This window comes from Coregonus clupeaformis, chromosome 20 (genome assembly GCF_020615455.1).
Source record: "Coregonus clupeaformis isolate EN_2021a chromosome 20, ASM2061545v1, whole genome shotgun sequence".
Taxonomy (NCBI): domain Eukaryota; kingdom Metazoa; phylum Chordata; class Actinopteri; order Salmoniformes; family Salmonidae; genus Coregonus; species Coregonus clupeaformis.
The window spans coordinates 58,474,773-58,500,016 of NC_059211.1; the positions used below are offsets into that span (position 1 = coordinate 58,474,773).

At 46.6% G+C, this 25,244-nt stretch overlaps 1 protein-coding gene across 4 annotated transcripts; it reads right to left on the minus strand.

Moving 5' to 3' along the window:
* Positions 1–4,861: 4,861 nt before the first annotated feature.
* On the minus strand, positions 4,862–22,434 carry LOC121533960 (GTP-binding protein REM 2). Of its 4 annotated transcripts, none has more exons than XM_041840354.1 (6): positions 22,343–22,434; positions 21,977–22,030; positions 20,909–21,224; positions 20,649–20,722; positions 11,890–12,067; positions 4,862–5,558 (listed from the first exon to the last, which is right to left on the minus strand). In XM_041840354.1, exons 1-6 carry the CDS (start codon positions 22,355–22,357, stop codon positions 5,266–5,268), a joined length of 930 nt encoding a protein of 309 aa, XP_041696288.1. In that variant the 5' UTR covers positions 22,358–22,434; the 3' UTR covers positions 4,862–5,265. The 4 variants fall into 4 exon arrangements, with proteins under 4 accessions (XP_041696288.1, XP_041696286.1, XP_041696287.1 ...); XM_041840352.1 differs by lacking the exon at positions 22,343–22,434 and adding an exon at positions 22,148–22,284; XM_041840356.2 differs by lacking the exon at positions 22,343–22,434 and adding an exon at positions 22,148–22,284 and having other exon boundaries at positions 5,380–5,558; positions 11,903–12,067.
* Between the last annotated feature and the right edge of the window lie 2,810 nt (positions 22,435–25,244).

Here is a 25,244-nt window from a genome sequence, read left to right on the forward strand (position 1 = left end):
TGAAAAACTGAGTTTAAATGTATTTGGCTAAGGTGTATATAAACTTCTGACTTCAACTGTATATAGATCCCGTTCTTCCTCCTTTACTCTTTATATCAGATTCTTGAGAAACAAGAAGTCCTGTCATGTCCTGATAAGGATTAATCGTATGCTGTTTTTCATCATGATATGACTCTGATGAAAAACAAGTTGTTGCCAAAGTTTCAGAACTTGACTGCTGTACATTAGGCTTACATATTCAATCTAATTGTCATCAGTTGTTATTACCTGTATGGAGTGGTCCATTTGAGATAAAACATACAATTGGAAGTGGAAATCACTTTATATGATAAGATGAGAGTGCAATTTGACATTTATCTGAATTGACTGTAAAGTTTATGACAACTGGGCAGTTATTTTCAGTTGTGTGGGCAGTTGGGCAGTGACTTTTTTGTCAAATGACTGAATTTCTTGCTTGAAGACTTGCAGCATGTACAATGGTTAGATGATAAACTGTCTTCGAAGAAACTGAAAGTCCAACTTATTTTTTTGTTCTTTTTGGGGGCGGTGGGGTGGGGGGGGCTTAAATTAAATCCAGGGGAGATTCAGCAACACTTGGAGGACAATGGAATTAAATACAAAAGCTTATTGCCAAAAGTAGAACCAACGCGGCAGTGACCCTTCCCTCATAGTACATTAAGAAAATACTTGTACAAGCCACCTTCCTACCCATAATTGACTATGGCAATGTAATGTGTTGTACAGTCACATCCAAAATTATTGGCACCCTTGATAAAGCAAAAAACACTGTATAAAATAGATAATACAAATGCTGAGCTATATTGTATGCTCAAAAAATAGGAAAATAATAAAATGTTATATTAATACAATTGCTCAGAAAAAAAGAGTAATAAAAACAAATCTCTAAAATATATGTGTCAAAATTATTGCCACCCCTGTTTTCAATTCTTTGTGCATCCTCCCCTTGCGAGGATCACAGCACTTAGCCTTTTTCTATAATGTTTTATGAGATTGAACGATGGAAGGATCTTAGACCATTCCTCCATACAAAATCTTTCCAGATCCTTGATATCCTTTGGTCTGCGCTTATGGACTGCCCTCTTCAATTCAAACCACAAGTCTTCAATGGAGTTCAAGTCCAGAGACTGACATGGCCATTGCAAAATGTTGATTTTGTGGTCAATGAACCATTCCCTTGTGGATTTTGATGTGTGCTTGGGGTCATTGTCTTCCTGGAAGATCCACTTAAAGCCTAGTTTCAGCCTCCTGGCAGAGGCAACCAGGTTTTTGGCTAAAATGTCCCAATACTTGGTATAGTTCATGATGCCGTTGACCTTAACTAAGGCCCCAGGACCAGTGGAAGCAAAAGAGCTCCATAACATCAAAGATCCACCACCATATTTACAGTAATAGGAATGAGGTTATTTTCTTCATATAGATCCTTCTTTCAAGGCTAAACCCACCATTGGTGTGATGGCCAAATAACTTTATTTTTGTTTCATCTGACCATGGCACCCAGTTCCAAATCAAGTGCCAATGCCGTTCAGCAAACTCCAGGCATCTACATTTGTTGGTTGCTTTTTCATGGCAACCCTTCCAAATAGCCTATTGGCATGGAGGTGGCGTCTAATTGCAGATTTGGAGACTTGGTGACCCCAAGATGCAACCAAGTTCTGTAATTCTTCAACTGTGGCCCTTGGACTCTTCTTTGCCTCCTAAACCATCTTCCTCACCATGCGTGGAGACAAGATATACTTGGGTCCTCTACCAGGCAAGTTTACCACTGTTTCTGTGGTTTTAATTGTTGACATAATAGTGGTAAGTGGTACATTTAGTTTTTCAGTTGTTGTTTTTGTACCCAATGCTTGATTTATGAAAATCAACAACCATTTGTCTCTTTTCATTTTCTGAGTTCTTTGCCTTTCCCAATGGTGATGGATGACAAATGGATTTGACATGCGTTACCTCATTTTTAAACCCCAGTGAAACAGGAAGCCATTAAAGGCCACAAGACAGTTCCTTAAACTGAGATTAACTTAAAAAAGTAGAATGGTAATGCAGATTACATTTTGTTAATTTTATTCATAAGAATTGTTAGGGGTGCCAATACATTTGTCACCCATCTTTTTGAGATTTGTTTTTTTACTTGTTAAATAAAATATATTTATCTGATTAATTGTTTTACTATCAAATTAAATACAAAAGGCCTATAGCTCAGTATTTTTTGCTCATCTTTATTTTAGTCATTTAGCAGACGCTCTTATCCAGAGCGACTTACAGTTAGTGAGTGCATACATTATTTTTTTCATACTGGCCCCTCATGGGAATCGAACCCACAACCCTGGCGTTGCAAACACCATGCACTAACAACTGAGCTACATCCCTGCCGGCCATTCCCTCCCCTACCCTGGGCCAATTATGCACCGCTCCATGGGTCTCCCGGTCACAGCCAGCAACGACAGAGCCTGGATTCGAACCAGGATCTCTAGTGGCACAGCTAGCACTGCATCGCAGTGCCTTAGACCACTGCGCCACTCGGGAGACAAGGGTGCCAATAATTTCAGATGTGACTGTATGTATGCATGCTGCTACCTCCACATTATGTGTTCAATTTTGACATAGTTTATCATGTGCTCTTTTATTACTAATACTGAGTGTCTCACCCACCATTGTGTTATACACCAGAGTGTAAGCTGGATCTCACTAAACCAGAAGAAGGTTACAGCACTTGTATCTGGCCATTCATCAGAAGCTCCCACCTTACCTCCCTTCTTATGAATTTTAGCAGCTTGTTCACAGGATTGGTTACTTCTCAAAATCTCATATCCATGCACAGACATTGGAAAACCAGTGTTTTGTTTTTACGGGCTATGGTCCTGGAAAAACCTACAGGATAAATTGATACTGGACAGTATGAATTCAGGACCTTGATTCAGAGCTTGGTCATAGAGTTTCTAAACCCAGCGACGCAACATTGCCAGACTTCCGGGAACGCTTGCGAAGCAGACTTAGCAGATCAGGTGGGCCGGGGTTTGGGGTTTGAGAAGTCAATGAGCGAAGTGAAAAATTATTATTTAGTTGTTAATTTTCTCGAAATCTGAAGGCACAACCTAGATTCAAGACAATATCTTAAGAACTGAAGAGGTGGTTCTGAGTGTGACTCAGGAGCAATACCTACCTAGACACATCACTGGGTTTATATAGATCACGTTCTTCCTCCTTTACTCTTTCTATCAGATTCTTGAGAAACAAGAAGTCCTGTCATGTCCTCTTTTGTCTTAGAATACCTTTTCTACTCAAGACTACTAAAGTAGCAGATGTAAAAGAATTGCCTGAGCGGAGTCCCCACATCCGGTTTTCAGGGAAAACAGAAGCAAAGATGGTGGATAACGATGGACATGGCTAGAAGGGATCCAGTTTTTGTCAAATTAACAAATTACTTTTTGGATTTTAGCTAACCTTAACCTAACGTTTACCATTGTGAAAATATTACCAAAGCGATTTAAAAAAAAAAACTGTATGCTGGTAGCATAGCTAGCATACAGAAATCAGTGGTGGTAGTCAAAGTCGTTTTTAACTGTAATGCAGTTGATTGGTGAAGATTACATGAACATACAGTATATTGGGGTTGACATCCATACAAGCGTTATACTCCGATTTTTACATCAACATTGTGAAATACACATATAAAAAATTGCCTAAATGTAGTCTAATTTTGCTGGGAGATTCAGAGAGGAAACGCCCACTTACACAGAGAACCTTTTCATTTTTTTCAATGGTAAACAGTAGGTTAAGGTTAGGAAAAAGGTTAAGGTTAGCTAAATGCAAAAAAAGTAATTTGTTAATTTGACAAAAGGATCCCTTCTAGCCATGACCATCGTTATCCACCATCTTTGCTTCTGTTTCCCCTGAAAACCAGATGTGGGGACTCCGCTCAGGCATTTCTTTTACATCTGCTACTTTAGTAGTCTTGAGTAGAAAAGGTATTCTAAGACAAAAAAGTAGCTGGTTCAGTGTGTTATCTGACCACAGGGGGGAGCCTGTTGCCTGTTCCAGGTATCCAGTATCTAGTATCCACCCCCACTGCTCCCAGCCAGGGGTTTGGAGCCAGGGGAATGAGTCACAGATAAAATATGATTTCATGCCACGATTTAAAGGGGGTGATTTTCCAAACTGTTTCTTCCTGATTACAGAAGTGTTCTACCATTCTCTTTGATGAAGTCCATGACAATGATAGGAAGACCCATGATGATATACTCTGCTTGCTCTTCAATAGTGTGGGTGTGAGTGGGATTGAATGGAGAGTGGAACTAAGGGTAGTAGAGTGATGCTGTGTGATACTGATATCTGACAAAGTGCTTTCTGGCACTCCTCGCCAAAATAAACACATTCTGAAATCTAATTAATTCCCCTCCAAGTGTACCCTAATTTTGTATGGGAAAATGTTGAACACAAAATGCATATGGCACAAAGATTCTATGTCTCCTTGACAACAGTAAGCTGGCAATGATCACTCTACATACAATAAATCCTGGCTCCATTCTCCATCCCCTCCATCCTTCTATCTTATGCCCTCTCTAAATTTAGTCTCTCTCTGTCTCTCTCTCTGGCTGTTTATCTACCCCCTCTCTGTATCCCCATGGATACAAGATTGTCTGTATACTCAAAAAATCAAATGAATCGTCAAAACCTGAAACACTGTGAAAACCATGTTAAACCAGGGCTGCTACTGTGATTGCTCTCTTGCACTTGCAAAAAGCATTCAATTAAGTTTCTGGGCTGTGAAGTCTCTCAACTGTATCACAACACACAGAGACACATAACCAGATAAAAAAGAGTCACCTTCCTTTCTCATGACTTCTAAAAGTGTTTTATTTGGCCCTCAATGACATCACATCGGAACGGAGATGGAGAATCAGTCCCACAACTGCAGTATGATGCTTAGCGTTGTATTTACAGGGGTTCAACAGCTAATTCTCTATTCTCTATGGTTTTCCACTACAACATTTCTACATGAATCAACCCAGATATGTCCACCATTCTCTCTTCATGGTCTTCTCTGCTTCATGCATGTGTCATCCTCCATTACTGTATCCTCCTCTCATCACTCACTTTCACACTCACTTTTCTCTTCACCATCATTTACCTCTTTGGATCCCTCTCTCTATTTTGCAATTGCTTACATGCTATTTCCCTCTTGCTCGCTCTCTAGCCACCCCTCTCTCTTTCTATACCTCGCTCGTTCTATCCCTCCCTTATCCCTGATCACAGGGCCCCCAGGTCATGGCAGGAGCGGGACTTCTGTCTGAAGAACTTGCCCCCGTCTCGTTCCCTCTCGCGAGGGTAGCGTGGGACCAGGCTAGTGAGGAAACGCTTGGCCCGGTGGGTGATGCTCACCAGGCCGCCAGCCATGTCGTGCCCATAGGTCCCTGGGGGCACCGGGCTGAGGCCTCTGGCTAACCTCACAGCAGACTCCAGGAGCTCCACCGTGCGGTGGTCCAGGGAGGCTGACATCTCCACATACAGACAGTCAAACAGAGTAGCACTGGTGAAGGCCTCTGAGAGAAAGCGAGAGAGAGAGAGACCCATGAATAAGCACAGTTGTCAGTGGTAAACGCATTACCCATTTAGGATGAGAGCATTTCGGATGAGATTGGGTACACGGTGATGTGCTGTTGTCACAGGTTCATCCATATTAGTTACATGATGAAGCACCTCTTATTCTCATTGTGCTGTGACTCAGCCCAGCTCCCCTCTGGTTGACCTCAGAAACACTACAATATAAACATCCCTGCCTCTCTGGATTTATTGTGTCATTGCAGACTACTATCCCCAGGATAAACACACACAAAAAAGCACATATAAAAGATCGAGCGCAAGAGTGCAACACAGAAATCACGGGGAATGAGAAGCTAGATGATGAAAGATGGTGAGAAGCAATTGCCCAAATTTGTCCTAATTAAAACCTTATTTGTTAATTAGAGAGGTTAAATTATCCCTGACAGCAGAGGAAGAGAGAACCAGTATGGTTCATGTTTTTTCTTCTGAGCATGCTCGTTCAGCTATAGCATAAAGCGAGAAGGAAGGGAGTTTTTACCCAGTGACTGTGAAAGTAATTAAGCAGAATGCCTTGCTCTGCTCTCTGCCTCATAATAAGTCAAAGGCCACATGGCTCTGAGGTTACACAACACTCATAACATAAACCCAAAACAGCCAGGCCTGAGGAGCTGCAGTCTGGAGCAACACACAACACACAGACGGTGGGGGTGAAAGAGAGACAGTTTGAAAGACAGAGAGTTTTGTGTACATGTGTGTTATAGGTTTTGGTGACCATACAGCCAAGCTCAGGTGGGTCTTCTGAACACACCACACAGCCTTATCCTCAGTTGATATGTACATCTAGATGAATGTGTGTGTTCTCAGTATCTCATGCACAGTTCTCAGCATGCACAGTCCCTCCCCCCATACTCCCACACTGCACTGCAGCTGAAGTGCTGTGCCACTTTTGTCAAGGGGTGCTGAAGGTGGGTGTGGTGCATGAATCAAGCGCAGGACGCAGAAGCTCAGTCCAAAATACTTTAGTGCAATAATCACGTAGAAAATAAGCACAATAAGCCCGAAGGCGAAATCACGGCGCACACAGGCGTCAAACAAACGGCGCACTAACATGTGCGAAAACCCTCTCCAAAAACACTGGAGGGAAGTACGTAGCTCCAACACGAAAACAGAAGAGCAATCACACACAAAGACAAACACAACCAACGAGAACTAAATAGGACACTAACGAGGACTAACAAGACACAGGTGTACAACATAAAGACAAAACCAAACGAACATGAAACATCGATCGGTGGCAGCTAGTACTCGGGGACGACGACCGCCGAAGCCTGCCCGAACCAGGAGGAGGAGCAGCCTCGGCCGAAACCGTGACAGTACCCCCCTTGGCCGCGCGGCTCCAGCCGTGCGCCGACCCCGGCCTCGGGGGCGACCAGGAGGACGCGGAGCAGGGGCGCGCGGGATGGTCCCGGTGGAACTCCGACAGGAGAGATGGGTCTAGGATGTCCCTCCGCGGCACCCAGCACCGCTCCTCCGGGCCGTACCCCTCCCACTCCACGAGATACTGGAGACCCCCATCCGGCGTCTGGAGTCCAAGATGGACCGAACGGTGTACGCCGGAGCCCCCTCGATGTCCAGTGGGGGCGGAGGAGTCTCTCCTATCTCATTGTCCTGGAGTGGACCAGCTACCACCCGGCCTGAGAAGAGACACATGGAACGAGGGGTTAATATTCTTATACTCAACAGGTAGATGTAACCTATAACACACCTCGTTCAATCTTCTCAGGAATTTAAAGGGCCCCACAAACCGCCGACCCAGCTTCCGGCAGGGCAGGCGGAGGGGTAGGTTTCTGGTAGAGAGCCAGACTCGATCTCCGGGTGCGTACACCGGCCCCTCACTGCAGTGCAGATCGGCGCTCGCCTTGTGACGAAGGACGGCCCGCTGCAGGTGGAGGTGGGCAGCGTTCCACGTCTCTTCCGAGCGCCTCATCCAATCATCCACCGCAGGGGCCTCGATCTGGCTCTGCTGCCACGGTGCCAGAACCGGCTGGTAACCTAACACACATTGGAAGGGGGTTAGGTTGGTAGAGGAGTGGCGGAGAGAGTTCTGGGCCATCTCGGCCCAGGGAATGTACCGTGCCCACTCCTCAGGCCGGTCCTGGCAATACGACCTCAGAAACCTACCCACATCCTGGTTGACACGTTCTACCTGCCCGTTACTCTCCGGGTGGTACCCTGAGGTAAGGCTAACCGAGACCCCCAAACGCTCCATGAACGCTCTCCAAACACGGGAGGTAAACTGGGGGCCTCGATCAGACACTATATCCTCGGGTACCCCGTAATGCCGAAAGACGTGGGTAAATAGGGCCTCAGCGGTCTGTAGGGCAGTAGGAAGACCCGACATAGGGAGAAGACGACAGGCCTTTGAGAACCGGTCCACAACGACCAGGATGGTGGTATTCCCCTGAGAGAGGGGAAGGTCTGTCACAAAATCCACCGAGAGGTGAGACCATGGTCGTTGTGGAACGGGCAGGGGTTGTAACTTACCCCTGGGCAGATGTCGGGGCGCCTTACACTGGGCGCACACCGAGCAGGAGGAGACATAAACCCTCACATCCCTAGCCAAAGTAGGCCACCAGTATTTAGTGCTAAGGCAATGCACTGTCCGGCCAATACCCGGATGTCCAGAGGAGGGTGACGTGTGAGCCCAGTAAATGAGTCGATCCCGAATCTCGAGCGGAACGTACTTCCGACCCTCAGGACACTGTGGAGGACTGGGGTCGGTACGCAACGCTCGCTCGATTTCGGCATCGACCTCCCACACCACCGGTGCCACAAGGCAAGACTCCGGTAGTATGGGAGTAGGCTCAACGGACCTCTCCTCCGTGTCATACCGCCGGGACAGTGCATCTGCCTTACCATTCTGGGACCCAGGGATGTACGTGATTTTAAATACGAACCTGGTGAGAAACATACTCCATCGAGCCTGGCGAGGGTTCAGTCTCCTCGCTGCCCGGATGTACTCCGGGTTCCGATGGTCAGTCAAAATGAGGAAAGGGTGTTGAGCCCCCTCAAGCCAATGCCTCCACACCTTAAGGGCTTGAACTACAGCTAACAGCTCCCTGTCCCCAACGTCATAGTTACGCTCCGCCGGGCTGAGCTTTTTTGAGTAAAAAGCACAGGGGCGGAGTTTAGGTGGCGAGCCGGACCGTTGAGAGAGAACGGCCCCTATACCTGCCTCAGACGCGTCCACCTCAACCTGAAAGGGTAATGCGGGATCCGGATGCGCCAGCACCGGAGCCGACGTAAACAGGTCCTTCAGTCTCCCAAAGGCCCTGTCCGCATCAGCTGACCACTGCAGGCGCACCGGAAGGGACGTGATGGGAGCTGCCACCTGTCCAAAACCCCGGATAAACCTCCGGTAGTAATTTGCAAAGCCCAAGAACTGCTGCACCTCTTTTACAGTGGTTGGGGTTTGCCAATTACGCACAGCGGACACACGATCCACCTCCATTCTCACCCCTGACGCGGACAACCGATAACCCAAAAAGGAGACCGACTCCTGGAAAAACAGACATTTCTCTGCCTTGACATATAGGTCGTGCTCCAACAGCCTCCTCAATACACGACGCACCAGGGTTACATGCTCGGCTCGGGTAGACGAGTACACCAGAATATCATCAATGTACACGACCACCCCTTGTCCCTGCATATCCCGGAAAATGTCATCTACGAAGGATTGGAAGACTGATGGAGCATTCATCAACCCATATGGCATGACAAGATACTCGAAATGACCTGACGTGGTACTAAACGCTGTCTTCCATTCGTCGCCCTCCCTAATGCGCACCAAGTTATACGCGCTCCTGAGATCCAGTTTTGTGAAAAACCGCGCTCCATGCAATGACTCCGTCATGGTCGCAATCAGAGGGAGTGGATAACTGTATTTCACAGTAATCTGATTGAGACCACGGTAATCAATGCACGGGCGCAACCCTCCATCTTTCTTTTTCACAAAAAGAAGCTCGAGGAGGCGGGAGAAGTGGAGGGCCGAATGTATCCCTGTCTCAAAGATTCGGCTATGTAAGTCTCCATAGCTTTTCTCTCCTCTTGAGACAAAGGATACACATGGCTCCGTGGGAGCGCTGCTCCTGCCTGGAGATCAATCGCACAATCCCCCTGTCTATGAGGAGGCAACTGCGTCGCCCTAGTCTTGCTAAACACGAGAGCTAAATCCCCATATTCAGGCGGAATGTGCAGTGCGGGCACTTGGTTTGGACTTTCCACCGAAGTCGCCCCCACGGAAACACCCAGACATCGCCCCTCGCACTGAGCAGACCACCCATCGAGAGCCCTCTGTTGCCACGAAATAGCAGGGTTATGGGTGCTTAACCAGGGAATTCCCAGCACCACTGGGTACGCAGGAGAGTCGATCAGATACAGCTGTATAGTCTCTTCATGACCCCCCTGCGCACACATCCTAAGTGGCGCTGTGATCTCCCTAATCAACCCCGACCCCAACGGGCGGCTATCTAAGGCATGAACGGGAAAAGGTTTGTCAACAGGTAGGAGAGGGATCCCTAAATCTACACAAAACTTCCGATCAACAAAATTCCCAGCTGCGCCTGAATCTACTAGCGCCTTATGCTGGGAATGAGGTGCAACCTGTGGAAAACAAACAGGTATACAAAAGTGCGCAACAGAAAGCTCTGGGTAAGTGGGACGTCTACTCACCTGGGAGGCCCCCCAGTGCGTGGCCTGTCGTCTTCTCCCCGGAGAACCCTCCCCAGCACCTGGCCGCAGTGTGCCCTCCACGACCGCACTTGGTGCAGGAGACAGGCCCCCTCGGGCTCCTCCTCCTCCTTTCTCTAGCGCCGGCACCCCCGAGCTCCATAGGGCTCGGCTCGGAGGTGCCGGAGGGCGGAATGGACGGACCCCCCTCGGGACGTCCACGGGTGGCCAGCAGGGTGTCCAGACGGATGGACATATCGACCAACTGGTCGAAGGTAAGATGGGTATCCCTGCAGGCCAACTCACGTTGAACGTCCTCCCATAGGCTACATCGAAAATGGTCGATGAGGGCCCGTTCACTCCACCCTGCGTCCGCCGCTAGAGTCCGGAACTCTAGAGCAAACGCCTGTGCGCTCCTCCTCCCCTGTCTCAAGTGGACTAGACGCTCCCCCGCCGCTTTGCCCTCCGGTGGATGGTCGAACACGGCCTTGAAGCGACGGGAGAACTCGGCGTAGGAGATGGTGTTGGCGTCCATCTTCCTCCACTCGGCGTTAGCCCACTCCAACGCCTTGCCCGTGAGACAGGAGATGAGGGCGGAAACGCTCTCGTGTCCCGAGGGCACCGGGTGTACAGTGGCCAGGTAGAGCTCCACCTGCAGGAGGAACCCCTGACACCCGGCAGCTGTTCCGTCATACGCCCTCGGGAGCGAGAGCCGAAGGTTCCGGACCTGGGACTGGTGGACCGGCCGATGGGGTTGGCAGGGTAGGTGGAGGCGTGGGTACCCCGCTGGCCTCCCATCGGTGCAAGGTGTTGATGACGTCCTGTAGAGCGGTCCCCAGTTGTCGTATCTGGTCATCTTGGCCGCGGACATGCTCCTCGAGCGACTCAGGCGTAACTGCAGATCCTGCTGATTCCATTCTGGTGTGTGATTCTGTCAAGGGGTGCTGAAGGTGGGTGTGGTGCATGAATCAAGCGCAGGACGCAGAAGCTCAGTCCAAAATACTTTAGTGCAATAATCACGTAGAAAATAAGCACAATAAGCCCGAAGGCGAAATCACGGCGCACACAGGCGTCAAACAAACGGCGCACTAACATGTGCGAAAACCCTCTCCAAAAACACTGGAGGGAAGTACGTAGCTCCAACACGAAAACAGAAGAGCAATCACACACAAAGACAAACACAACCAACGAGAACTAAATAGGACACTAACGAGGACTAACAAGACACAGGTGTACAACATAAAGACAAAACCAAACGAACATGAAACATCGATCGGTGGCAGCTAGTACTCCGGGGACGACGACCGCCGAAGCCTGCCCGAACCAGGAGGAGGAGCAGCCTCGGCCGAAACCGTGACAACTTTCTATATTTCTCCCTGCACCCCAGTACCCTGCAGAGATACATCATATAACTCAACCTGTCAACACACTGGGTGGAGATGGCAGGCAGGGACAAGGCAATGAGAGAAGAGAGCATATTTAGGAAGATATCATCTATAGGGAAAGGTATACACTATACAATACTGCAGGTTAAGGTTGCAGAGACAAAGGGCGACCACTCTACCACTGTGCTGTAACAAAGAGAGGGACAATCTGCCTCACCTTGAGCACTGACCTCACGCGAACGGACCAGGTCACTCTTGTTGCCCACAAGGATGATGGGAGTTTGTGGCTGCATCTCCCTGAGGAGGAGGCGAAGTTGGGCGGTGCGGTGGAAACTACGCCTGTCCGTCACAGAGAACACCAGGACACACACCTCGCACTGCAGAGCAGACAGGTCCTGAGAGAGAGAGGGAGGGAACGAGATCACCACAACCATACCGCTTTACCTTCCATTTAGTCGTATAAATTTCAATGAGAATACATGTCTATGTATTATAAGCCTAGTTTCTACCTGGCGCTAACATGGGTCCTGTGTCCTGATCTTGTCCACATTCTGATTGTGCCCACACTTTTAAAACGTGTCTCTTATCTGTCCACTGTGTCTACATTGTGACCAGATTTTCTGGTCCTTCCCTTTAAGCAAATAATTTCACTGCTATATTTTCCAAATAATATTTATTTATTTATTTTAAGACACATATTGATGGCATAAGTGAATGGTGCCACCTGTCAATGATTTTAGAGGGTGGGATAATGATGATTTAAATGGTTTCACTGTCCAGATCTGTCTACACTTGCACATCCAGACACAATGCGTGTCTGACTACCTCCAGAGATGGTCAGGAAGATCTGATCACAATCAGATCACAGTGCGTATTTAATTGTCTACACCTGTCTAAAAATGTGGGCACAATCAGAATGTGGACAAGATCATGCCAAAGGACGCATGTTAGAACCAGGTATAAACTAGGGCTGGGAATTGCCAGGGACCTCATGATACGATATTATCACGATACGTAGGTGCCGATACGATATGTATTGCGATTCTCATGATTCTATATGTATTGCAATTCGATACTATGATTTTATTGCGATTCGATGTTCCAAACATATTTCTCAGCATATGTCTGCTGCAGAGGGACAAAAGAGAGCCATGAAAAAACACATTTTGATCAGTCATGGAAATAAAAGTGCTGAAAAGAAATTGGCTCCCTATTTAAAAATAAGATGGAGAACAAGCTAAGCGATTTTTTGTGCAGGTACAGCCAACTAGCGCATAAATAATATTGCGATATTGTCAAAATGATATATCGTCAAAAAGAATATCCCGATATGGAACTGGATTGATTTCCCCCCATCACAATGGGTCTATAGACGTCACCAAGTGAAGAGGTAGAGGGAGGCAGCTCTTCCCTCCCTAAAAATCTATTTTTCTGAGTCTGAATGGTTTGTTTCCACATTTTCCGACTGCTGTGCTGAGAGCCTTGTAAATGAGAGTCAGTTGCAACATTTAATTATAACTCTGGCATGATGAGTGCTCTACAGACCAATAGTCATATCAAAGAGTGTGTGTGCTTGTGTTTTTTCAACATTTCAAACAAATTATTGTTTTGGTGGTATGCAGTGAAAGCCTGCTGCAGCAGTCAAGAGTGAGAGTGAAGCCCTGTGCGCTTTCATTCTATGATTCCCTGCTGCTTAGAGACAAATTACCATACCACACCAACTGGGAACCACATCAATTACTGATGACACACACAGAGAATACAATGACACACACACACACACTGTATGCCCTTTGAGTGAATCCTTCATAAGTCACTGAAAACGCTTCAGGGACACTGCATGAGCAAAGCTACATTTGATTTCTAAAATCTGAATTTATGATTTCACTCTTGAGACTGGACTGCATCAAAAGGCTAACTCAAACTCTTCTGAACAGATAAGACAGAGCAGCATCACCAAGATCAGTATCTCCTACAAGACAAACAAAGAACAACGTCTGTGATCCACTTACAGATGTAGGATCTTACTGTTTTTTTCAATCACTTTGGCACATTTTTAGATGTAAGTTGTATATTTTCAAAACTCTAAGCACAAAACTCTAAACTGATAACACTTGTAATGCCCCCTATCTTATGTTAAGGACCTTAGATTGTGCATTCATTGGGGTTTCACACATCTTTCACCCCTGAGTCATTCATGGAAAATCTAAGTTTTCTGTGAAATACCATGAGAACATTTTGTTTAGTCACCCATACTGTACATCAGATAATGATAGGCTCCATTTAGTCATTTTAACTACCATTTCATCCAATAGCAAAAATAAAAGATACAAACTGTTCTTTTTGAAGTGCTGGTTAGAAAGAATAGTAGTGGGTAAATATAATTTTCCATACAGTATTTGATTAAAACTTGACATGCACAATTATTTTATCATTTGTTTCCAATAGTGAGAATGTTGAGAAATATGTCAGTCTTACAGTTTCATTATCCTTATACAGTACATACGTGTCACGCCCTGACCAGGGACGGCCTGTTCAATAGGGCGATATGGGCGACGCACTGCCAAACGGGAAAAGGAAGGGATTTTTTTTCTAATCAATTATATCACGGCAACAGTAGTTATCAGTGTTCACGTCTGATCTGCCAGCCACTAAATGTCAAATCAGGCTAAAGTCGTGCTTCAAATGGCCCCGCCCGTTTTTGGGGCGATTTCAGTCAAGTTGAAAATCGCCCAGAAGTCTCTCATAGCCTGTCATGTAAAATCTATTTTTTTCAAATTTCAAAGCTTTCAATACATTCTCTATGGGTGTCTGTGGGCTTGCACTTACGCGCTTTCGTCATACGTGACGTAACCATGAACGTAACTAAGACAATAGCGGCTAGCAGCGTCTATGTTGCGACCTGCAGTGTGGCGTTATTTTATGTTTTTAATTTGTAGACTTAGTTTACAAACATTCTGCCAACCATGGATTTCCAGTGGTTGGTTTTGGACTGATCTTGTTGATCGTGTACATACCCGCTACGAACGGACTAAATAATGAAAACGCTGCTGGCAGCGGAATCCCAATACAGCTGGGAGACTTGGCTGGATGACAGAGTCCCGGACAGAGAAGTGGAGCCGGCCGGCTTCACCCTGGTCAGAGCGGACCGCGATCCTGGTAAGAGAGCGACTCTGTACCCCGACATTGAACTGCTTTCTGTGTCATTGCGACCTTACTATCTGCCCCGTGAGTTCCCCCAATTGTTTGTTACCGTTGTGTACTGTTGATAATCACAAGTTTACTGGAGAACTGAGACCAAGTAGAGACTTTGGACAGGGTGGATATGGTATAATAAAGGCAGTTTATTCAGAGGTAAAGATATCTGGAATCGCGTGCACGGACTCGTTCAGTCAAACTCTTAGGGAGAAGAGAGCCCCGAAAACATTGTGTGCAGACATTTTATACAATAAATGATGTAGGTTGAATCTAGTAGTTCTGATCTTCTGATTGGTCCTGATGAGTTGGGCGAGGTCCCCTCCACTGTTGCATTGGCTCTGAGTCGGGTTCTCTGTCTTCAAATGTTCAGCCTAAAGAGAGGGGATTTTTTGTGTGTGTGTGTGTGTGTGTGTTTAACAGTGATGATGTGTGTGTGTGTGTGTGTTATCAGTGATGAGTGTGTGTGTGTGTGTGTGTGTGTGTGTGTGTGTGTGTGTGTCCTCAGAGCAAGAACTCGTGAGTTGGAAGAACTGAGAGACCTATGGCGTGGGTGTTGTCCTTGGCCACCTGCTGACAAGGCTGACAAGATAGGACTCTTTTGTCCATTGTTATAGGATAGGAACAGCATTGATTGAAAACAAACGCCCAACACAAAATGGGTCATGCACAAGATTTTAGTCAGACCAAGCTATAACATTATATATTTACTACGACAGTACATTCAACCAAAAGCTAATATAACAAAGGCATCAGAGATTATTTATAATCTGTCACAGAAACTGGAATCCATCTCCCCAGATCAGTCAATAAATGCTTCTGGTATTGACTTATATGCTGCCCCTGTCTTCATGTTGTTGCTGGACATATCTTTTTTAAAATGTGTGTAGGTCACCTAAATCATCAGAAAAATTGCCCCTCCTGAGAATTTTTTCAGGAGCCGCCACTGGCCCTGACTCTGGGGACTCTTATTTGTTGAGTCAGGGTGTGATTTTCTATGTTGTGATTGTCTATGTTGTATATTCTAGTATGTGTATTTCTATGTTGGCCGGTGTGGTTCCCAATCAGAGGCAGCTGTCGCTCATTGTCTCTGATTGGGGACCATACTTAGGCAGCCTATTGGCACTAGTGGGTTGTGGGATCTTGTTCTGTGTTGAGGTATGTTGTTTGTGTACCTTGGACTTCACGTTTCGGTTGTTGTTTTGTAGTTGTTTATTTGGTTCAAATAAACATGTATGCATATCACGCTGCGCCTTGGTCTGACCCGTTCATGAACGAACGTGACAGAAGATCCCACCAAACGAGGACCAAGCAGCGTGTCCAGGAGCAGACAGCCTGGACATGGGAGGAGATCCTGGAAGGGAAGGGTTCCTGGACATGGGAGGAGATTCAGGCCGGGATGGATCGCCGTCCTTGGGAGGAGACAGTGGAGGCGCGGTATAGAGAGGAGCAGCGGCAACGCAGAAGGCGCCGGCCGAGGAAGAAGCCCGAGAGACAGCCCCAATAAATAAATTTTGGGGGGCTAAAAGGGTGGTTGGCGGAGCCTAGGGTTAGAGCAGAGCCAACTCCCCGTACTCACGCGAGAAGGCGTATGACTGGGCAAGCTCCGTGTTATGCGGAGCTACGTACTGTGTCGCCAGTGCGCCGGCACAGCCCTGTACGTCCTGTGCTAGCACCACGTATGTGCCGTGCGAAGATGGGCATCCAGCCAGGACGGGGTGTGCCGGCTCAACGCTCCTGGTCTCCAGTACGCCTCCTCGGTCCCGCATATCCTGCGCCGGTTCTACGTACTGTATCGCCAGTACGCGTGCACAGCCCAGTGCGTCCTGTGCCAGCGCCCCGCATGTGTAGTGCGAAAGTGGGTAGCCAGCCAGGACGGGTTGTGCCAGCTCTCCGCTCCAGACCTCCAGTCCACCTTCGCAGTCCGGTCCGGCCCGTTCCTGCTCCTCGCACCAAGACAGTGGTGCGCGTCGCCAGCCCGGTCCGGCCTGTTCCTGTCCCTCGCACCAAGCCAGTGGTGCGCGTCGCCAGCCCGGCCCGGCCTGTTCCTGCCCCTCGCACCAAGTCAGTGGTGCGCGTCACCAGCCCGGCCCGGCCTGTTCCTGCCCCTCGCACCAAGCCAGTGGTGCGCGTCGCCAGCCCGGTCCGGCCTGTTCCTGTCCCTCGCACCAAGCCAGTGGTGCGCGTCGCCAGCCCGGCCCGGCCTGTTCCTGCTTCTCGCACCAAGCCAGTGGTGCGCGTCGCCAGCCCGGCCCGGCCTGTTCCTGCCCCTCGCACCAAGCCAGTGGTGCGTGTCGCCAGTCCAGCCCGGCCTGTTCCTGTTCCTCGCACCAAGCCGGTGGTGCATGTTCCTAGTCCGGTTCGGCCCGTGCCTGCTCCTCGCACCAGACCAGTGGTGAGTGTGTCCAGTCCGGCACGGCCCGTGCCCGTTCCACCGGTGCCTGGTCCGCCACCAGTCAGCAGCTCCAGTCCGGAGCCAGAGCAGTCCGCTCCACCAGTGCCTGATCCAGCTCCGGTAAGCTGCTCAAGTCCGGAGCCAGAGCAGTCCGCTCCACCGGTGCCTGATCCAGCTCCGGTCAGCTGCTCCACTCCGGAGCCAGAGCAGTCCGCTCCACCGGGGTCCAGTCCAGATCCGGTCAGCGGCTCCACTCCGGAGCCAGAGCAGTCCACTCCACCGGTGCCTGGTCCAGCTCCAGTCAGCGGCTCCAGTCCAGACCCAGACGTCAGCCCCTCTCCAGGTTCGGGGTCTCCCACACCAGGGTCCAGACAGGGCTTGGAGTATAGTGGGAGGAAGGAGAGGGGAAGCAGCACGCCGAGGTCCAGACCAGACCAGGGGCACAACAGGGAGGCGGAGAATAGGTGGTTGTCACGCCCGGAGCCGGATCCGCCTCCGAGGCGGAATGCCCACCCGGCCCCTACCCTGTTAAGTAAAGGTTGTGCGGTCGGAGTCCGCACCTTTGGGGGGGGTACTGTCACGCCCTGACTCTGGGGACTCTTATTTGTTGAGTCAGGGTGTGATTTTCTATGTTGTGATTGTCTATGTTGTATATTCTAGTATGTGTATTTCTTTGTTGGCCGGTGTGGTTCCCAATCAGAGGCAGCTGTCGCTCGTTGTCTCTGATTGGGGACCATACTTAGGCAGCCTATTGGCACTAGTGGGTTGTGGGATCTTGTTCCGTGTTGAGGTATGTTGTTTGTGTACCTTGGACTTGTTGTTTTGTAGTTGTTTATTCGGTTCAAATAAACATGTATGCATATCACGCTGCGCCTTGGTCTGACCCGTTCATGAACGAACGTGACAATACGTCAGACAAATCATCAGAAATAGGGTATTGTAAATCAGTTCACTACTGTAAAAATGTAGCACGGTGTTGTATGCCATTTCTGCCCCATCACCTTTTCTACGTGACTTGTCAACTGATACAGTACCGCCTGTCTCGCTGCTTGAAATTAATCAGCTTACAGTGCATCAATGAAATTCATCAGCTTACATTGTATCAATGAAATTCAGATAATGATTTGAACATTGTTAAATGCAAGTTACAACCCAGGTATTTCAGCAATGCATTGTACACTGCACTATAATTCCAAATGGTAGCACATAGAGTGACTCGTTCCACTTTGTCCTATTGAAGCAGACTGGCTGATGGAGAATGATGATGTAGTATTTGCAGCTACACTACCGTTCAAAAGTTTGGGGTCACTTAGAAATGTCCTTGTTTTTCGAAAGAAAATCAATTTTTTTGTCTATTAAAATAACATCAAATTGATCAGAAATACAGTGTAAACATTGTTAATGTTGTAAATGGCTATTGTAGCTGGAAACGGCTGATTTTTTATGGAATATCTACATAGGCGTACAGAGGCCCATCATCAGCAACCATCAGTCCAGTGTTCCAATGGCACGTTGTGTTTGCTAATCCAAGTTGATCATTTTAAAAGGCTAATTGATCATTAGAAAACCCTTTTGCAATTATGTTAGCACAGCTGAAAACTGTTGTGCTGATTAAAGAAGCAATAAAACTGGCCTTCTAGAGACTAGTTGCGTATCTGGAGCATCAGCAATTGTGGGTTCGATTACAGGCTCAAAATGGCCAGAAACAAATAGCTTTCTTCTGAAACTCGTCAGTCTTTTCTTGTTCGGAGAAATGAAGGCTATTCCATGCGAGAAATTGCAAAGAAACTGAAGATCTCGTACAACGCTGTGTACTACCCCCTTCACAGAACAGCGCACACTGGCTCTAACCAGAATAGAAAGAGGAGTGGGAGGCCCCGGTGCACAACTGAGCAAGAGGACAAATACATTAGAGTGTCTAGTTTGAGAAACAGACGCCTCACAGGTCCTCAACTGGCAGCTTCATTAAATAGTACCCGCAAAACACCAGTCTCAACGTCAACAGTGAAGAGGCGACTCCGGGATGCTGACCTTCTAGGCAGATTTGCAAAGAAAAAGCCATATCTCAGACTGCCCATCTTAATCTATTATTTTTATTGGCCAGTCTGAGATATGGCTTTTCTTAACAAATGCAGGAAAATCATATCAAAAGTAACGTGAATATTGCATTTTGAAAAGCAGATACTTAGATTGAATATGCATCCAAACTGAAAGAGGGATTTGGTGCAGTGAACAAGTGACTTTGTCAATTTGTTTGTTGTACTCAGTCAATTGAAATGTGCTTAGAGTTTTGAAACATGAGCCGTTTTGATGATCTGTTTTGATGTTTGTGCTTAGAGTTGTGAAAATGTACAACATACTTGTGAAAATTGCACCAAAGTGATTGAAAAAACCCTGTAATTTGATCACCCTGTTGTTGCAGGAACTGCAAACCTGTAGTGTAATTAAGGTTTAAAAAGGCTTCTTAAGTTTGTAATTTCCACTTTAACATTTCAGGCTTCATTTGCCCTAACTAAAAATGTATCAACCCCTATGAACATGTCCATTAATTATAATCCACACAATAATTCACATTTCCTGTTGCTGCAGAATTATTTTTCTGCTGTTAGAAACTGGTCAAATTAAGATCCTACATCAGTACATAAACAGCACTGGAATAAAATCATGCTGATTAAGGTAAACGAAAAGGAAATTCACAAACTCTTGTGATTGCAGACTAGAGAGCTGATACAGCGAGATAATTTTGCAATATATTTTAGTCATTTAGCAGACGCTCTTATCCAGAGCGACTTACAGTTAGTGAATACATTTTTTTTTTTATACTGGCCCCCCATGGGAATCGAACCCACAACCCTGGCGTTGCAAACGCCATGCTCTATCAACTGAGCTACATCCCTGCCGGCCATTCCCTCCCTTACCCTGGACGACGCTGGGCCAATTGTGCGCCGCCCATGAGTCTCCCGGTCGCGGCCAGCTGCGACAGAGCCTGGATTTGAACCAGGATCTCTAGTGGCACAGTTAGCACTGCGATGCAGTGCCTTAGACCACTGCGCCACTCAGGATACCCAACCTCCAGCTGAGTCAGAACAAGCAGAAGGAGAAAATGTCCCCAGTACATCTGTTCAGTGAGCAGCTCCCTCCCTCACACATCCATGAACACATGTGTTTGAAGCGTGCTCAGGGGAACAGAGGTAATCCTGTGGAAAATAACCTGATAATAGGCTTCCTACCCAGCCTATCACAGACTCCCACAGAGGAATGTCATATTTCCACTGCCTGATCACAGACAGGGAGATCGGGCAACACTTTATGACTAAACATGAGGGGAGGAGTGGGAGAGAGAAGGCTGGGGTAGAGTGGGGCCACAGAGGTGTCGTTTGGCTCACCTGCCTCCAGTTGTCGTAGATAAGGATGGTGCAGTCCTCGTCGTCCACGGTAACAGTACGTACATAGCCCTCTCCTAAGGGAGAGACATAGCAGGCAAGTGTCAGGTGGGAGATGGGGGGGAAGAGGGGTTTTAGCCTATGCTTATTTACAAGACATACACATTGCTGGGGTGTTATGCATTGCACACTTTCTACCTGTTAGTATCATAGGCCTATTTTTGTTGAAACACTGACCAACATCCAAACACCAATCAATGTACCTTCAGAATCCACAGATGCAGTTCTATCCAAATCCCCAGCCAAGGCGATAGCAAGGCTTGACTTGCCCACCCCATTTTGCCCCAGCAGGGCAATTCGAAAGGGCCCTTCAGAGGGGGGTCTCCCCTCTACCGCTGAGGTGATGGTCTCATCCTTCGCCGGGCTGAAACTGATTGGAGGAGGAGAAGGTCCAGCCAACCCTGATGTCCAATCACAATCATCATGGACTGCTTCTTCTCGTCTGAGCTGGTGTTTGATTGGCACAGGGGTACTTCCTCTGCGTAAAGGCAGGGCACTGGACAGAGTCATACTGTCACACTAAAAGAGAGACAAATAAATAGATATACACATTATATTCACATATAACATGGACCAACCAGATTCTGACTTTGAGTCCACATTTCCATCAACGTTCCACACTCAGTGGCAGTTTTGCATACACACAGAAATCGCCAATTGTCTAGAAAGCAGGGATGGTGATGTAGCTTCCCTGTGCAAGGCTGTGATTCCTAATGAACTACCTTAACTTAATCTGTCTCCAGTAAGACTTGACACCAATTGGACTGTAATAGGGAGTGGTCTAGTCACTCTGTACCTGACATGTTATAACTTTCCGTGTGATCCTGTAATAGAAAGCTCTTGTCACATTACTGTATCTCACTTTGTATCTATCGCCCTCATCAACACCTACACTGTCTCTGCCTGTCTCCCTATCTCTATCTCCATCTCCCTTTATATTTTCATCTCTCTATTTCTCTGTCTCTCTCTTCACACACACACACACACACACACACACACACACACACATTAAGAGATGCAGAGAACCACTCAAGAACTAAATGGTCTCATGCCCATGACAAATTTGATGTTAATGAAATCTGAAGCTCAAAAATAAATAAAGAATCAAAGCCCTTCAATTATGTCACCAGCACCTCCCACGTCTTGTCACTCACATATGACAGATGTCTTGTGAGGCAACCATTAGGCAAACTATGACATATTTGCATCGATATAAACAGTTCAAAAGCTACGTGCTGCCTCGCACATTGTGTTTAAACATCCCCGCCTACCTTCGCCAGTGTTTCCTCGATATTGATAATGTCTATGAGCGCATCTGTCTGCATCTGCAATGTGAAATACATCGGTCAGAAATCGACTTTTACGGACTCCCGAGCGTTTTCCCGCCCTCCCACTCTTCTCACTCCAGCGCGCTCTACCTCAAAGCCACAGGATGATCTTACCTGGCACAAGACTCGCAGCACCAACAAAGTAAAACCGGATTCTCTCTCTCTCTCTTTCTCTTTCTCTCTCTCTTTCATGCGCGCTCACAAACAAACATCACACGCACAGACTCAGAGGCTACATAGACAACACACTTCTCTCTCCCACACAGTTTGCTTTCGTACATTAAGTTCGGTCCTCCTGCAGTGTCTTACCTCGCGCTTCTGCATTATGACTCACTTACATGACGTGTAAATAAATGATCGTTGCCAGCTTTTCATTTTCTTAGACAAAATTGATTTAGGCTATTAAATGTAAAGCTGCGTGGACTGCATCTTCCCTGTAAAGAAAAGGTCAGGCGGAGTCCATCTCTATAAAATGTTTGAATGCAGGAGCTACATGGGTCAGATAAAGCATAAATCATAATCTGCTGATAAGATGCTCATTTCACTCCACTCTAATTAATATTTTGGATGCTGCAGTAACTTGCAATAATAGGTCTACATTTCGGCACTAGGGCGCAGCAGAGTACAGTTTTTTCTTCCAACACCTCTACCATGCATTGCCCTTTTGAGTATGTGTGTGTGTGTGTGTGTGTGTGTGTGTGTGTGTGTGTGTGTGTGTTCGTGCATACATGTTTGTGTCTTTGGGCATACAAAGTACTGTACATGTGTTCATACTTTCTGCGGTCACTTTATCCCTTGGGCAGTGAGGCTTGGCCTCATAACCTCTCTCTCTCTCTCTCTCTCTCTCTCTCTCTCTCTCTCTCTCTCTCTCTCTCTCTCTCTCTCTCTCTCTCTCTCTCTCTCTCTCTCTCTCTCTCTCTCTCTCTCTCTCTCTCTGTCTGCCTCTCTCATATCATATTAGGCAAATCTAAATCTTAGCACTGTGTTTCCTGTTGTTGGTATTTCCTGTCTCTCTCTATCATGCTCTCTGTAAATATTATTTTACACTGGGAAAAAAACACTATGCAATTTATCACCTCTGATATTTGCGAGCTGAGATTGTATGAATGTGAATTCATTTACGCGTCACTGTAAACTATGTGTATTCCAACATATGTTTTGTGTGACTGCCTGAATGTGAGTGTGAGTGGCTGTGTGTAACAGCCTGAGTGGGGTGAGTGTTCATGTTACTCTGTGTACGTCCTCTGCACACAATGCTACAATGGACTCCGGCAGTGAGCAGTCAGGGCGCTATTATAGCCCTAATCCTTTCCCTATTATACAGGCCAGAGAGAGCGAGAGACACAGAGAGGGAGGCAGGGCCTAGGGTGAGGTCATCCCAAACAGTGCTCAGCCAGGGTCACTGCCTCTCTATAGAGGGACACACAGAACGACAGAGAGATGGAGGGAGAGAGAAATGGGAGAGGGGATGAGGTAGAGAACAGGTCTACAGGAGATTGGAAAAGTGGGAGGGACAGAGAAGGGATAGAGAGAGGGATTACTAGGTATTTAAAGCACATGTGAAACGGAGACAAAGAGAGAAATTCAGAAAAATAGTGCAAAATAAACATAGCTGCCAAGGATGGTAAAAATATTGTCTTTATTTCATAGGAAACCACACTACAATAGGAGAATAAACAATGATGGCAATAATGATTGTAATCATACTATTGAAAATAATCAAAAAGATCATTGAAATATTGATTTATCCTGCTTGAAAATAAAAGTACACACTAAGCTTGTAGATGAAATTGTAAACCAGTAAAATGAAAATAATAAGAATTGGTACATAAATAAACTATTAATAAATACTGTGAATAAATAAGTGAATAAATAAAACAGATAAATCAATTAATTAACCTACACCTAGCCAAAACAATTAGCTCTAATGTAGCTAGCCTGGTAACATTTCATGAGATAGTTAAGAGAGGTGTCTTTGAATGTCTGCATTTTCTTGCATTTCAACCCAGTTTTTAAGAATCCACAGTGTCCAGCTCTGTGGTGCTTGTTGCACTATGTTTCTACTTTATACATGAGTGTTTATGTCTATTATTAATTTAGCACAACTGCAGAAATTGTCTCAGGAAAAGGATCCTTGTACATTAATTTTCTATGATTATTCATCTTAGAAATGTGATAGTGAGTAACAAGTCTTGGTGAGAAAAAACACCTTGGTAGGCAACTGTGAAATATTCGCTGGCGAGTACAACTGCATGCCATGGACACTTGAAGATCATACACCACCACACATCCAATACCACTGCAGTACTCAGACCTTTGGGTTTCCAATGAGCCCAGTCAACCTGCACCATCACAGTGTGCATGTCAGGGCCTGGATTCAACCCAACCATTGTCTGGATATCAGTTCATCTTTTCATTTGTTCTGCTTGAAAGAAATGTGCATAGATAGGTTGATAGTGTTAGGGGCGATGAATGATACGATGGAGTTTGTTTATTGAAGACAAGCCCTTGGGTTCACATTGTTCAGTTTGAGGATGACCTGTGACCTTCCATGCCCTGATTTCACCAGTGCAGGATGCATCCTGAAGATGTCTCATTGAGTCTTTGTGCTCCTATGAATGTCATAGTGATATCAAAACTGAAATCTTCACCATTAGTCCTGTTTATGAAGCAATCAAGGGCCCGATTCTAACCCTAAGTTAACAGTCAAGGGCCAGCTGATTGCTCAGCGGGTTGATTTCACAGTCATATACAGTACCGGTCAAAAGTTTGGACAGATCTACTCATTCAAGGGTTTTTCTTTATTTTTACTATTTTCTACATTGTAGAATAATAGTGAAGACATCAAAACTATGAAATAACACATATGGAATCGTTTAGTAAGCAAAAAAGTGTTAAACAAATCAAAATATATTTTATATTTGAGATTCTTCAAATAGCCACCCTTTGCCTTGATGACAGCTTTGCACACTCTTGGCATTCTCTCAACCAGCTTCACCTGGAATGCTTTTCCAACAGTCTAGAGTTCCCACATATGCTGAGCACTTGTTGGCTGCTTTTCCTTCACAAACAAATGATAGTCCCACTAAGCCCAAACCAGATGGGATGGCGTATCACTGCAGAATGCTGTGGTAGCCATGCTGGTTCAGTGTGCCTTGAATCACAGACAGTGTCACCAGCAAAGCTCCCCCACACCATAACACCTCCTCCT